At 35.4% G+C, this 13,352-nt stretch overlaps 1 protein-coding gene across 5 annotated transcripts in view; it reads right to left on the reverse strand.

Annotated features, from left to right (window-relative positions):
- The window catches only part of RUFY3 (RUN and FYVE domain containing 3), a 71,027-nt gene that overhangs the window by 24,822 nt on the left and 32,853 nt on the right, over window positions 1–13,352 (reverse strand). For 3 of the 5 annotated variants that reach the window (XM_090266789.1, XM_090266792.1, XM_090266790.1), the window contains exons 2-4: window positions 2,352–2,525; window positions 1,426–1,543; window positions 480–581 (exon numbers count right to left, since the gene is read on the reverse strand). In XM_090266789.1, the coding sequence (XP_090122915.1) occupies window positions 480–581; window positions 1,426–1,543; window positions 2,352–2,525 (394 nt within the window). Of the gene's footprint in view, window positions 1–479; window positions 582–1,425; window positions 1,544–2,351; window positions 2,526–11,947; window positions 12,002–13,352 lie in introns of all 5 variants that reach the window. The other 2 variants (XM_090266788.1, XM_090266791.1) reach the window with 1 other exon arrangement.

Here is a 13,352-nt window from a genome sequence, read left to right on the forward strand (position 1 = left end):
AGACCAATTTATCCATTTTTTTTTCTTTATAGGTAGAACTTTTAAATCCTGTTTAAGAAATTTCTGTCTCTCTTACAGTTTCCTCTAAAAGTTTTATTGTTTTATCTTTCTCATTTGTATCTATGATCCATCTAGAAAAAAATTTTGTGCGTGTTGTATTTGAATTTAATGTTACATGTCAATTTCCTGTCTTATTGAACCTAGGTGCATGCTAAGGTGTCAAAAACCTTTTCCTGTTTTCTGGAGGTGTTAGATTTTAGACTTTCCTGGAAAGGACCATATATATGCCATAGTGACAGCCAGCACATGTAATATAAAAACATCTATTCTTGAGGTTTGGGAGAAGCTATCAGTTGAACTATGTGAAATTTTTATGAATCGACTGCTTCTGATCTACAAAAATGATAAATTTATATAATTTGACCTCATATGACAATGTAGCAGGAGAAAAACAAAGTTCAACAAGAATATGTTCATACCTGAGAAGTTCCTTTTTATTGATCAAAGCTTTCATATATTCTGAGAGTTTCTTTTGCATTAATGCCAATCGAAGCCAGGCTCTTCCTCTGCCTACTGGTGTCCTACAAAAACACAGGAGCCAAATAACTAAAAGTAGCAGAAACAGGGGTCACAGAGGGACAGATTCACTTACTCTTGCTAATGGTCCCCCAGCAGAACATGCACACTGAGGTGTCCCTCACAACCTTTCCTACCATATCCTCTGTGAAGTTTTGTGTGGCCTAGAGAGAGCCAGAGGGTGTGTTTGGAACAAATGTTCTGGTGAAGAATTAATTACTGAATAAGATAATTTGAAGGCAGGATCTCTAAGAGGCTCAAATGAAAATGTTCCATCAAATTAGTGTTAGTAAATCCTCATAAGTTTAGGGTGGATATTAAATGCCCAAATAATAATAATGTGGACACAGGCCACTAAGACCTCTATCTGATTAAAGCTAAACCAATCTAATTTGGGAAGGTGATTAGTACTCTTTCTCAAGTTCTAAGGCAGGTTCCAGGTGTCAGTTCCTGAGGTCCACTTGACAATTGTTTTAATCTTGGTTTTTAAACTCTATCCAACACATTATTTTTCTTAAGTCAAGGCCAGTATGCCACCTCCCTTCATCTAATGTCTTGAAATTCACTAACTGATCCCCAGAAGTACTTTAAAAAAATAAAATGTTTGATATTTTAACATGAAGACAATCTCTCTCAGATTAATAATAAAAATTATCCCTCATAGGCATACCTCTCTTAATATTCTACATTTCCAGTTCTCTCAAAACAGTTCCTATTCATAACAAAAGTATGCATTTTGGATTGTTATGAAATAAATTATTATGGTCACCACTGTCTTAATCTCACTCTTCAAGGGGATAGTTAATAAGAATGTTTTCGCTGACAAACAGAATTCAACCTCACACTTACTTAAGTCCTGGAAGATCTTTAACACTTGCTGTTATCTCTGCAGCTTCTGGAACAAGCTTTTCTACCAGTTCTAGAGGTCCCCAGAAAGATTTATTTTGCCCAAGAAAAGTTTTCTTAGCTAAGGAGATAAAAAAAAGTATCTTATTATTCTTTACAACCTATATACGCCCTCAACATACACACATACAAAACCCTCTCCCATCTATTCAGTGCTCTTTTCTGGGAACCAATCCTAGATTACCAGGTATTTCTAAAATTATTCATACTTTCAGAATATGTAACATTTTATGAAAATCAAAAACCTCTTATTTCCTAAGACTCAGTTTTTCCTCTTTTCAGGGAGAGTTTCTGGACCAGCTCTATTATGTAACAAAACATTTAAAAAATATAGTACTTAAAGCTGTGTGGTACTAGTGAAGAAAACAGTCCAATAGGGAAGAATATATAAAAAAATATGTAGTTCAGAAATAGGCTGTCACATATTGGGGAGGAAGAAAGAAAAGAAGCAAAGGTGAAAAGACTGGGTCCTGCATTCAAAAGCTTATGGTTAAGTGGGAAGAGCAAGGAAGCATGAGTCAGGAGATCTAAGCTCTAGCACTTCTCTGCCCAACTCACTGTGTGACCGTGGGAAAGTCACATCCCATTCTAGGCCTATTTCCAACATGTCCAACGCAACCACCAGACTGGACTAGAAATCTGTAATGGCCCTTCCAGCTCTAGCATTTAATTATCTGTGTTTCTTAAAGCCCTATAGATCCTTCAAGTCAACCATATCCCTGTACCCATATAGGTCACACTCCAATGGATTAATATTAATTCAAGCCTCTTAGTCTTTGGCTCCACAAAAAAATGCCTTTCTTCTTGAGCACATAGTGTATTGTTAGGAAACAGCTGAATGCAATTTGCATTCTGAGGCCATGGCCTACCTTTCAAGCCGTGTTTCAGACAGTGCTCCATTACCACGAAGAACTGCTGAAGAGGTGCGTAGTCAGAGTCCAGAGTTCTCCCCAGGTTCAGAGCTGATTCAATCAAGCCTTTGATACTCAGCTTGGCCATGTTCATCAGGTTCATGCGTTCGTTAGCCATGAGATAATTGGGATCTGCAGTCAAAGGAGAAGATCATGCCTGGTTACTGAAAATAGTGCATTCTAAATTCAGGATAACTTCACTGTGTTGACCTTTGTATTTGATGGTGTGAAAGCAATAGTAGGTAAAACCATATTTTCACCATTGCCTCTGCCACCACCGTAACCTGGGTGCCCATCAAAGGTCACTATTCCACACCTTTCACGCTGGTCTGCTTCTATTATACCATTGCACTGCCCCCCTTATTCTCAACACAATTTGTGAAGTGCTTTTAAAAATAAAACCAATGAGAAAAGATAAAGCACTAAAATTTGTTTCAATACACTATTTGCATTATTAGCATTAGTATTAATACTAATATCCTCATTATTTAAACTAAAGTATTAAATAAACTAAGTAATTAACATTATTAGTATAATGCAGTATTAGAACTTAATCAATTCGCAAGTTTTTTAAGAGTTAGCACAGAGTGTGTGGCTCTCATCAACCAGACAAACTTTGAGGAAAAGGACTAAGTACCATATTTTATTGACAGAATTCAGAACAATCTGGACATTCAATATCTTCATTTACTGGTGTGTATCCTGTGTTGGGTATTGTGGGCTGCCTCTTACAATTATGATCTCAATCCTCCCTTACAACATGCTACAAGATAGTTACCAATAGCATCAATTTGTCAGGAAGGAAAATGAGCCTTAGTGAGTCAAGCAGCTGACCCCTGCACACAGAGAGTAATAGACGAGAGAGCCAGAGTTTAGACCCTGCTTTTCCAACTCCAAACCCCGTGCTCATGACCACATAATACACTTACAGGTGAATCAATGACTCCAAAAAATGTTTATTTTCATCTCCTGCTGACCATTCTTTTACATGATTATTTTATTTAACTCTTGTGACGCTATCATTTCAGTAGTATCCCTTCTTTTCAGGTGGTAAAGCAGGCCCTTAACAGCTAAGTGGTCCAAGGCCAAAAAGTTTATAGGTGGCAGAATTTGGACTGGATCTGACATGAAAGGTAATGCTCTTTGCACTATGATGTGCATCTTCCCAAACATCAAATATGTCAAATTTCTATAAAAACTGAAAAAGACCTAAAGACCTATGAAATATTTTAATTTTTCTTAGGAAGACAAAAACTACTGATAATTCTATGTTTCCATACTATAAACAAGCCACAACACAGAGTTTAAACTGTCCCAAGAAATTTACTTCACACAATATTTTCATTTAGCTCTGTTTTCACAGTTAAATGAGCTGAATCGAATAGCTAAATTCTAAACTCATCTTCTCCATTAAGGTTAGGGACTTACTGTAGATTTAGTTCAAACTATATAAATCTTGGTTTATTGTAGTGTTCTCTATGGTAATATCTTTAGAGAATCTTTTACTATGAAAGTCAGAATTGATATATATTTCCATTATTTTTTTTCTTGCACACCAACAAATGTTTCAGGGCCATGCCTCAAATGTGGCTCTCTCTGTTCAGGGTAGGTCAAGTTGTCACGACTAGAATAAGCTCACGCAGAAGGTGTTTTTTATTTTATTTTATTTTTTTAAGCTATCCCCTGAAAAACAGCTGTGAAAAACAAATTCATCCGATACTACGAAAAGACATTGTTGCCAGCATTTATAGTAGTGTTTCTGACCTCCCATAGTCCCTGGGAGAAAGAAACAGGGCAGGAATGTGCGGGTATGCGTGCATGTTTGTGGACAGCCACTGGATTCTTCACTTAACTCCTCCCAACAGATGGCAAGAAATGTGGTTGAAGTTGGGTTACTGGCTGCTCATAAGGAACCATTCCCTCTACCCTGAGCCTGTAATTCATTAAAGGATGCTGCTAGTCAAAGCATATAACCTGATTCCAACCTTGTGAGAACCAGTCACATGGGGAGAGCTGGATTTGAATTACGTACAAAATACCATGCTTTAGGATTTTTTCCAGAAGGAGTGATATATTTCTATCAGCTCTTTTATATTGCCTCATCTCATTCTTGTGATGAGTAGCAGAAATGTTCAAGACGTCTGGTTGGGGTCTGGGGTGCACAGTCTACAGAAAGGTGGAATTAGTGCCTAGGGAAATTAAATTCCTAATACTTTGGACTCCATTAGTATCGTAGATCCTATGTGGACTAAACTGAATCAAACACAAATAATCTACCCATTCTTTAGACAATACTACTCTAGGCACTACCAACATTTTGGGCCATAATTTTGCTTTTGGGGCTGGGGAGTGGAGTGGGGCTGTTCTGTGAATCAAGTTTAAAAGCAACCCAGATTTCCCCCACTAGATGTCAGTAGCACGCTCCAATAATGACAACCAAAAATGCCTTCTGTGCCCTGGGAGAGAAAATCAGGTTCTCTCTCCACTGACAACTACTGCTCTAAACAATTTTTAAAAAGTCAAACAAAAATCAGGGTAATTTGACACTTACACATAAGAGCGAAAAGAATTTACTGCTCATTATTGTTTAAAGTATATTGTTTATACTAGTTCCTTTACTAAACCTAAGATACTGTATTTAATGTTATGAATTCAGAGATAAAAGACATAGTCCCTGATATCAAACTACTAACTATTTATCAAACTTGGGTAATAGAGAAGCCTGGAGAACAAAACAGGGAAGCTTACAGAGAATGCTTGAAGTTTTCAGGATAAACATTATCACTTTTGACAAAGATCAATCTTATTCCAGGACAAATAAATTAAAATGTTTTTATATTAAATGAAATATAATACCTATTGTATTGAATCAAATGTAAATTTTATATATGTATTTTAAGGCTAAGCCAGTAAACATGATGTTAATGTAGCATTTCAGGCAGGCTGCAAGTCCACCACAATTTTCTCTGCCACTGATGTGCTTCCCTGGAAAAGTCTGAGAAGCACTGCAAACATAAAGCAATAAGAACATTAAAAAAAATGAATAAAACACTATGGGAATACGTGCAGAAAAAATCTGTTGGCTCCCTATTTTTCCATTCAAATTTAAGGGGTAGGTATGTACTCGTATACACAAACGCACATACACACACATGCTATTAAGAGTATGAGGATTTTTTTAAACTTATGTTTATTCACTCTATAGAATTTTAAGGAAATTAAGAAAAATCCATTAACATGGCTATTACCATTGTACTGAGGGTATCAGAACAATGCAATTAAAGATAAAGAAAATGGAAACATATAAATTGTAAAAGAGTCTATCAAACATTATTGTTCTCCCATAATCTGATTTTACACCCAGAACACCAGACAAAATAAACTAAAATCTCTAGAAAAATAGAGTAATTCATAGAAGTAGTAGAGTACAAAGTTTACATATAGGAATCACTAGGTGCTATATATGTCACTAACAGAGGATGAGACTTTTGAGTTAAATTTTAGGACAGGAAGAAATTCATTAGGCAAGGATGGGGCAGGAACAGAGCTGTGAAGGGAGTAGGACAGAAGGAACAGCTTGGGTAAAGGCACAGAAGTAGGAAAGAACATGGCACACTTAAGAAAAACAGAACATACCAGAGGTGTGTGATGCATGTTAGTGTTGCAGGATGAGGTTAGGGAAAGAGGTTAAGAAAGATTGCTAAGAACCTAGTTTAAGGAGTGCGGATTTTACCTTAAAGTAAGTAAAGATTTTGATGTGAGGTGTGATGTCACAGATTTGAATTTTAGAGAAGCCATTCCAGTAGCCTTGTGGAAGATGAACAGAAGGGTGCAAGACCTCAAAGCTGAGAAGAGAGTAAGGGTCTACTGCAATAACTGACAAATAATAAGCAATGGAGCCAGAGAAAGCAGTAGGAGCTGTGTGGAGAAGAGGGAGTTAGCTTTGAGTGATGATCCAGAGGCAGAACGTCAGGATTTCAAAACCTGGTGACCCCTTGGATGTGAGGGATGGAGTGATGACATGAACGGTGGTGCAAATCACCCTGGTGGGGACACAGCAGGAGCAGTGGACTAAAAAATAAACTTGGTAGAAATGACTGCAGCTACAATAATGAACTATATTAATTGGTTTTCAATTCAAATTTCTTTCAGGAATGTGTGGGTCTCATTATATCCCTTCAAGACTGCTAATTTCCAGATGAAAAAAATTTTAATAAACTTTATAGTTGTGTGGCTCATTTAGTTAGCAGTGATGACAGACGTGAACCCCAAGTCACAGCTAAGAGTGACAGTGAGCCACCCTGTTCTACAAACCTATCACCTGGCCAAGACCCCATTATATCTCTTTATAGTGCAATGACTAATGCTCACATAAGGAAATCTTGAGATTTTTATGAATACTTGAAGGAAAAGTAAGTTATTTTTAATATGTTAATATTAAATGTGTTACACTACACCCAATTCTTGGCAAAGTGGGGCTAATTCATATGTAACAAAATAGCAATTAATCTTCAGAATTTCCTGCTTATTTGACAGATCAAAACTTTTATCTTATATGAAAAACAAAACAGTTGTCATACAGAGCTTTCCCCAACAATACCTAAGAGCATTAATAAGAGATTTTAAATGACAAACAGAGATATAGAAAGGCAAGCTTACTCTCTGTTCAGAATGACTGAAGACTAGTAATTCCTAAATAAATCTATTTTGAACCTTTGTTGTAATATTTCTTGGAGTATTAAATTGAACATAAAATGAGTTGTCCTTGATAGTGAAGGAAAATTACTGAAAGTACTAAAAAGATCTTGTAATAAAACACCATTTAACTCATCTGATGAGACTTGTTTGTATTAAGAGAATCATGAACTTTTACTCAATCCTCATTTAAAAATAATCAATAGAATCTCAGGACCCTTAGATTATCAGATCCAGTATCCAGAGTATATAAAACGACTCTTACAATTCAACAAGAGGCAATCCAGTAAAGAAAAAAAAAAAAGGGTAAAGGATCTGAATAGACATTTCTCCAGAAGATATATTGTACAAATGAATACTAAGTATATGCAAAGATGCTCATTAGAAAAGCAAATCAAAATCACAATGAGATACCACTTCATATTCACTATGATGATATAATTATAAAAATTAAAACAGAAAATAACAAGTGTTGATGAGAATGTGGAGAAATTGAAACCCTGGGGCATTGTTGGTAGGAGTATAAAATGGTGCAATTACTTTTGGGAAACAGTCTGGCAGTCCCCCAAAAGATTAAATCAGATGACCTTAAAAGATTAAACCATGGTTATCAATATGATCCAAAAATTCCACTTGTGGGTATATACCAAGAGAAATGAAAACATACATTCATATAAAACTCACACATGAACATTCATAGCAACTTTATTCATAATAGCCAAAATGAAAACAACTCAAACGGATATATAAGATGTGGTATGTACAATGGACTATTATTTAGCAATAACAAGGAATAAAGTACTGATATGTGGGGGTCTAGAGTGAATCACTCAATATGTGCCTCAGTGGTATGCAGATTGTTTTGAGCTAAAGCCAATTTAGCTGCAGGCTCAAGAGAAACTTCTGCCCCTCCCTTTAACTACTAAAAAAAAAAAACCCTTGAGATTATCAGTGACTACCTTTTAGACCCACCAATATGGCAGGACAAACTTTCATTTACTAAACTTCTGCCCTTCTTATCATCCTGCAATGACCCTTTGAAGCCTCAAGGTGAATTACCTCATCCCCCTTTTCTATTTCTGAACCTCTCTTGCATGTGGGGTCTCTGACTCTCTCATGCAGGTGGGGTTCCCATACATAGGTATGTATTAAATTTGGTTATTTTCTCTTGTTAATCTGTCTCATCTCTGTTTGATCATTACACGAGCCAGAAGAACCTTGAGAGTAGAGGGAAGTTTGTTCCTTCCCCAGTTACATGTCACCATATGGATAAACCTTGAAAACATGCCAAGTGAAAGAAGCCAGGCACAAGAGGCTCCATATTTAATAATTCTGTTTATACAAAATGTCCAGACTAGGCAAATCTATAGAAACAGAAACTAGATTAGTAGTTGCCAGGAACTGAGAGCAAGGGGGCAGAGAGAGTGCATGCTACTGTGTGTAGTTCCTTTATAGTGATGAAAATATTCTGGGATAAGATAGTGGTAATGGATGCACAACTTTGTGAATATACTACCAACCAGTGAACTGTACAGTTTAAAGTGATAACCCTGGTGGCATGTGAATTAGATCTCAATAGTGTTACTTAACAACACTGGTGACTTGAGAGACATAATGTGTATCTTATATGGATCCTGATTCAAATATAACAATTGAAAAAATGTATTTGAGATAAGCAAAGACTTTGAAAATAGGTTGAATATTAGATACTATTAAGAAGTTATTGTTAATTTTATTAAGTGTGGTACTGAATTATTTATAAGTGATAAGAATGTTTGGAGCTTGCTTTAAAATATTCCAGAAACAAAAATGTGGCGGTAATAAATGAAACAATACTGGAGAATATTGATAATTACTGAAGCTGGGTAATGGAAGTGTTAGGGTTCATTATGCTATTTTTCCCTCCTTATGTACTTGAAAAATTCCATAATTAAAAATAAAAGAGATTCTGCTTTTACTTACTTTATAGGTCAAGGTTTAACTGCTAGAGTTCAATAAGAATCTAGTGTTGCTTTCCTCTATCTCTGAACATAATTTAAAAAGTCTTTCTGATTGGCCTTAGTGTTGAAATGAATTAGCTCACTATAAAATTATTATGGACCTCCATAAATATAAGTATTACAATTTTAGTTAATTTAAAATAAATCTTTATTGAATGACTATATGACACAGCACTAGATGCTAAGAAAATCTTTAGATATGTTCCTTCCATTTTTCAAGATGGTGGACATCAGATCTTGACTCAAAAGAAAATAGTTCGTGAAACCAGTAAGTAATCTTGATGAGGTAATATTCCACATCTATATTATTTCCCTAATTCAAGAAATGTCCCAATCATTTCAGTGGTCAGAGAGGTGGGTAATAATCTGGGCAACTGCAATCTGTTTACAAGGCTTAGAATAAGTATAGAGAGGAATTCAATATTTATAGCAAAACTAAAAATATAAATTATGTGCTTTTCATTCTTTCATTAAATCTTCATAATTTTCTAGTGAGTTTCAAAACTCATAAGACAGGAATTAATAGCATATAGTGAGATAAGATGTGAGATAATTGATTACCCTAAGAAGACACTTTGTGTTCTACTGGACAGGAGCTATAGACACTGAATGTAAAACACCACCATCACTGTAAGAAATCAGTTCACCAGAAAAACCTCAATCTTGTCAAAATTAAAAAACAAACAAAATCTAAGAGTTCAAATCTGCAACTTCTTAGAGTTTGTTATTTTAAAAAGCATTTTTTTTTTCAGGATTCTGAGAGCTAGTGTTAACATTTTATCTTTTAAGACTCCAACTATTATGACATCCATAGAACAGATAAGAAATAGAATTGAAACAGTTCAGCGGTGAAGGTCTCCTGAAGAGACCTAAGCCAACATTCCTCATCAGTTTACCCAGGGTTTGAAACCAGGATCCTCCCCAGACTTGGAGCTGCTTATGTGCGTTATGTGTAATTCTCCATAATTCATATTTATTCTTGCTACAAGTACTCATTAACAAACACTCAAAGTTATGTAATACAGTAAAATTCTGGCATATCACATAACTGAAATGAGACAAAGAAGTAGAAAATGAAATGACTCAAAAGTTAACAGGTAAAGCCATGTCCCTTCCCCCATTCAGACTTTAAAAAAAAACTCTATTCCAGAAAGACTTCTCTGTAAACAGGTTCTTGGCCATTACCATGTACCACATGACTGGTAATCTAAGATCATCGAAGTACTGATACAGTTCACATCTTCTGGATTTTTTATGTGCTGTACTGTTACAGCTCATCTTATTTGCCATTCTGATTTTACCTATGATAATCATTTACAAAAATTCCAGCAAAAACGAAATGAAAAAGAAGAGTGACTCTCACAGTAGGCTGGATTCTTGCAGTAGTACTTTGTATTAAAGAAAAATAGAATTTTACCACAGCTGAGTCATAGGGAAGAATTCCTTAAGAAGGGCATAGATTTGTTGGCTTTTATGCAGCACTTGTCTTTAGCACCTAGTCTATTAAAGAAGTCAAAGCCATAAATCTGTGTGGTGCCTGGTAAATAACAATAGTAGCAGCTAACTGAATGAATCTATGCCCTTCTTCTTTTTCCTTGTCAGTGAACTGTCGATCAACAATACTGATTTGTTTTTTCACTGAATTATACATAACTAGTTAGATTAAAATCAGAATCAAAGCTATAATAAAAAGATAGTTTCACTATAGGAAATGAGGTAAAACTCAGGATAATTTATTCATTTTAGGAAACTAGTGGGTAGCACTGGAGATAGAAAACAGCCTCAGTTTTGTCTGGTGTGACCACCCCAGGTCTGATCTGAACACCAAGAAATTTCAGACAATCTCTGCTCTCAAGGATTTTATCCTTTAACTAAGATGATAAACATATAAGAATGAGAGAACAAGTAAAAGCCTTTAGTTCTAATTTCTGTAGGTCCTGTGTGAATGAAAAAATGAATGTGGGCCAAAGCGGTCAAGGAGTACCTCCTGGGGCTCTCATCTAGACTGAAGGGGTGGCACGGGTGGCAAGGGGGAAGGGAGAAGGGAGTGAATGTTCTGGGTGGGATGTCACAGGAACACGGCAGGAGGAGGCTGAGGGCACCATGCAGTACATTAAAAGGACAGTCTGGGCAGAGCGGTGGATGTGTGTGTGCTGAACTGCGCAGGCAGAGTGCAAGAATGTAAAATGACATAGTAAAGTGGAGATAAACTTCAATTTTTCTATTTTTATTTTAGAATATGTAAATGACCTTGAGCTCTGAAAATTAGATGCCAATTACAGAAGAAACAATTATTGGTTTGGGGAACCTTCATACATTAGAATGTATGTGCAACTTTCCAAAGTTAATTCCAAGCTTCAGGCACTTAATGTCATGGAAATCTACATATCAGAGCAACATTCCAGACCAATACTTCAGATTACTACTGTGGGATTCACAGAAACACATATGTAATAAATATGTATATATATTTTCATGAATGATAGAAGACTTTACATCATCCCAACACACAAATGGAAAGTCATAGAAAAACTATATATTAATCTTGAAATAAAATCCTTTTTGAACATGTCATTTAACAAATATTTTAAGGGAGTAATATAAACATAATATTAATGCCACTTTACTTGAAACCACAAGGATGAAGATTTTAAATACAAGACTCTGAGAACCCTAATCCTAGACGAAGTAGCTATATGAAAAATCTGGCAAATATGCTTACTGCTTCAGTTATTGCCATAGGAAATAAAACCTAAAGCTGACATTCCCTCTTATGAGAAACAATAAAAAGGTGGTTAGAAAATTTCTTTAAAAAGAAAGATAGGAAAAAAAGCTGAAAGATGTTGGTGTGGCACGCACCTTCTGTATCATCGCGCATTTGCTCCACCAAATCTGTCAAATCCTCCCAAGAGTCTTTGCAAACGGCAAAAAGAAAGGAAAAGAAAGATAAAGTGTCATGCAAGCCAAGAAAGAAAAGTGCTATTAAAAACAAGGTTTCAAAAGGGATAACTGAAAGGGAGATTCCTCAAACCCTTTCCACTTAACCCGGAGATTGGCGGTGAAAAGGGCTGGGAATACACCATGGAGGAATATGACACTAAGCAGAGGTTTCGGTTCTATCAAATACATTTCAAAGCTAAGATTAATAATTTCAAAGTTCCTAATAAAAGGAAACAAAGATTAGTATCTCATAAAAAAGTAATGCAGATTTTTTCCCCACCGAAAATCGAAATTAGGCTCTTTGCATTCTAAGTGTATACAATGTCGATCTCATTCAACATTTATTTTGATCACTTCAGTGAAGCTGAAACACATGTGGAATACTTTTTTAGACTCAGGATAAATATCATGATGCAAACTAGTGACTCTTCTTAAAATAACCAAAGAAAAATCTAAATACTTTTCCCAATGCCCTCCACCCCCACAGTACTCCCTTCTTAAAAGTAAAGGAAAAGATGCTACTTTGAAGACTGACAAAATAAATTACTTATAGTTCAATAAAGACAGATTTTATTCTATTGAAAGTATAGTACTCTATACATTCGGTTTTTGTGTATGGAATATTCCATGTGAGGCAAAAGGACAGGGAAGAATATGAAGATTAAAAATGTAATAGATATTTCTGTAAGATCACTATCTATTCTAAAGTAAAATTTGAGAACCTACAGAAAATTTTTAAACAGTGGATTGGCTTCATCCTTCAAATGACTCTGAAACCATTATTACACAGAACTGTAATATTCATACTTAAACTCACTAAACCATTTGAATTTCTTGATGTGTAAATACACAGAAAATAAAGAGAAGTTCTCAGAGGATGAAGCATAACAAAGATGAGAAAATGGACAAAAAAATAGTGTTCATGGTAAGCTTCCCTTCTTGAAAAATTTATCACAGAAGCCAGCTCAGGATCTGAAGCAGTAACTTGGAATCATCATCTAGGAAAAGAATTTATCATTTGTCCTATTGTCTCACTTGTTTACTAAACAAGTGTGCTGTAAGGGTGTCATATAATCAGTTATCCTACAAAGATGTACCAAAAAAGATACAAATATATAAAAAGTTAAAATTTAAATATAAATTCAGAAAACAGGGAAGCAGACGGGGATCTAGTGATGAGAGGTGATTAATGTGGAACTTTCCTGAAACTAGATATATATATAGATTATCGGTTAGGTCAGACACTGAGAGCAGGTAATATAAAAAGAGTGCAAGTATTTATATATCCTATTACACTTGTATTGTTTCCAATTCAAAAGTCTAG

The sequence above is a fragment of the Furipterus horrens genome, unplaced genomic scaffold (assembly GCF_987537825.1).
Source record: "Furipterus horrens unplaced genomic scaffold, mFurHor1.1.pri manual_scaffold_2, whole genome shotgun sequence".
NCBI classification, from domain to species: domain Eukaryota; kingdom Metazoa; phylum Chordata; class Mammalia; order Chiroptera; family Furipteridae; genus Furipterus; species Furipterus horrens.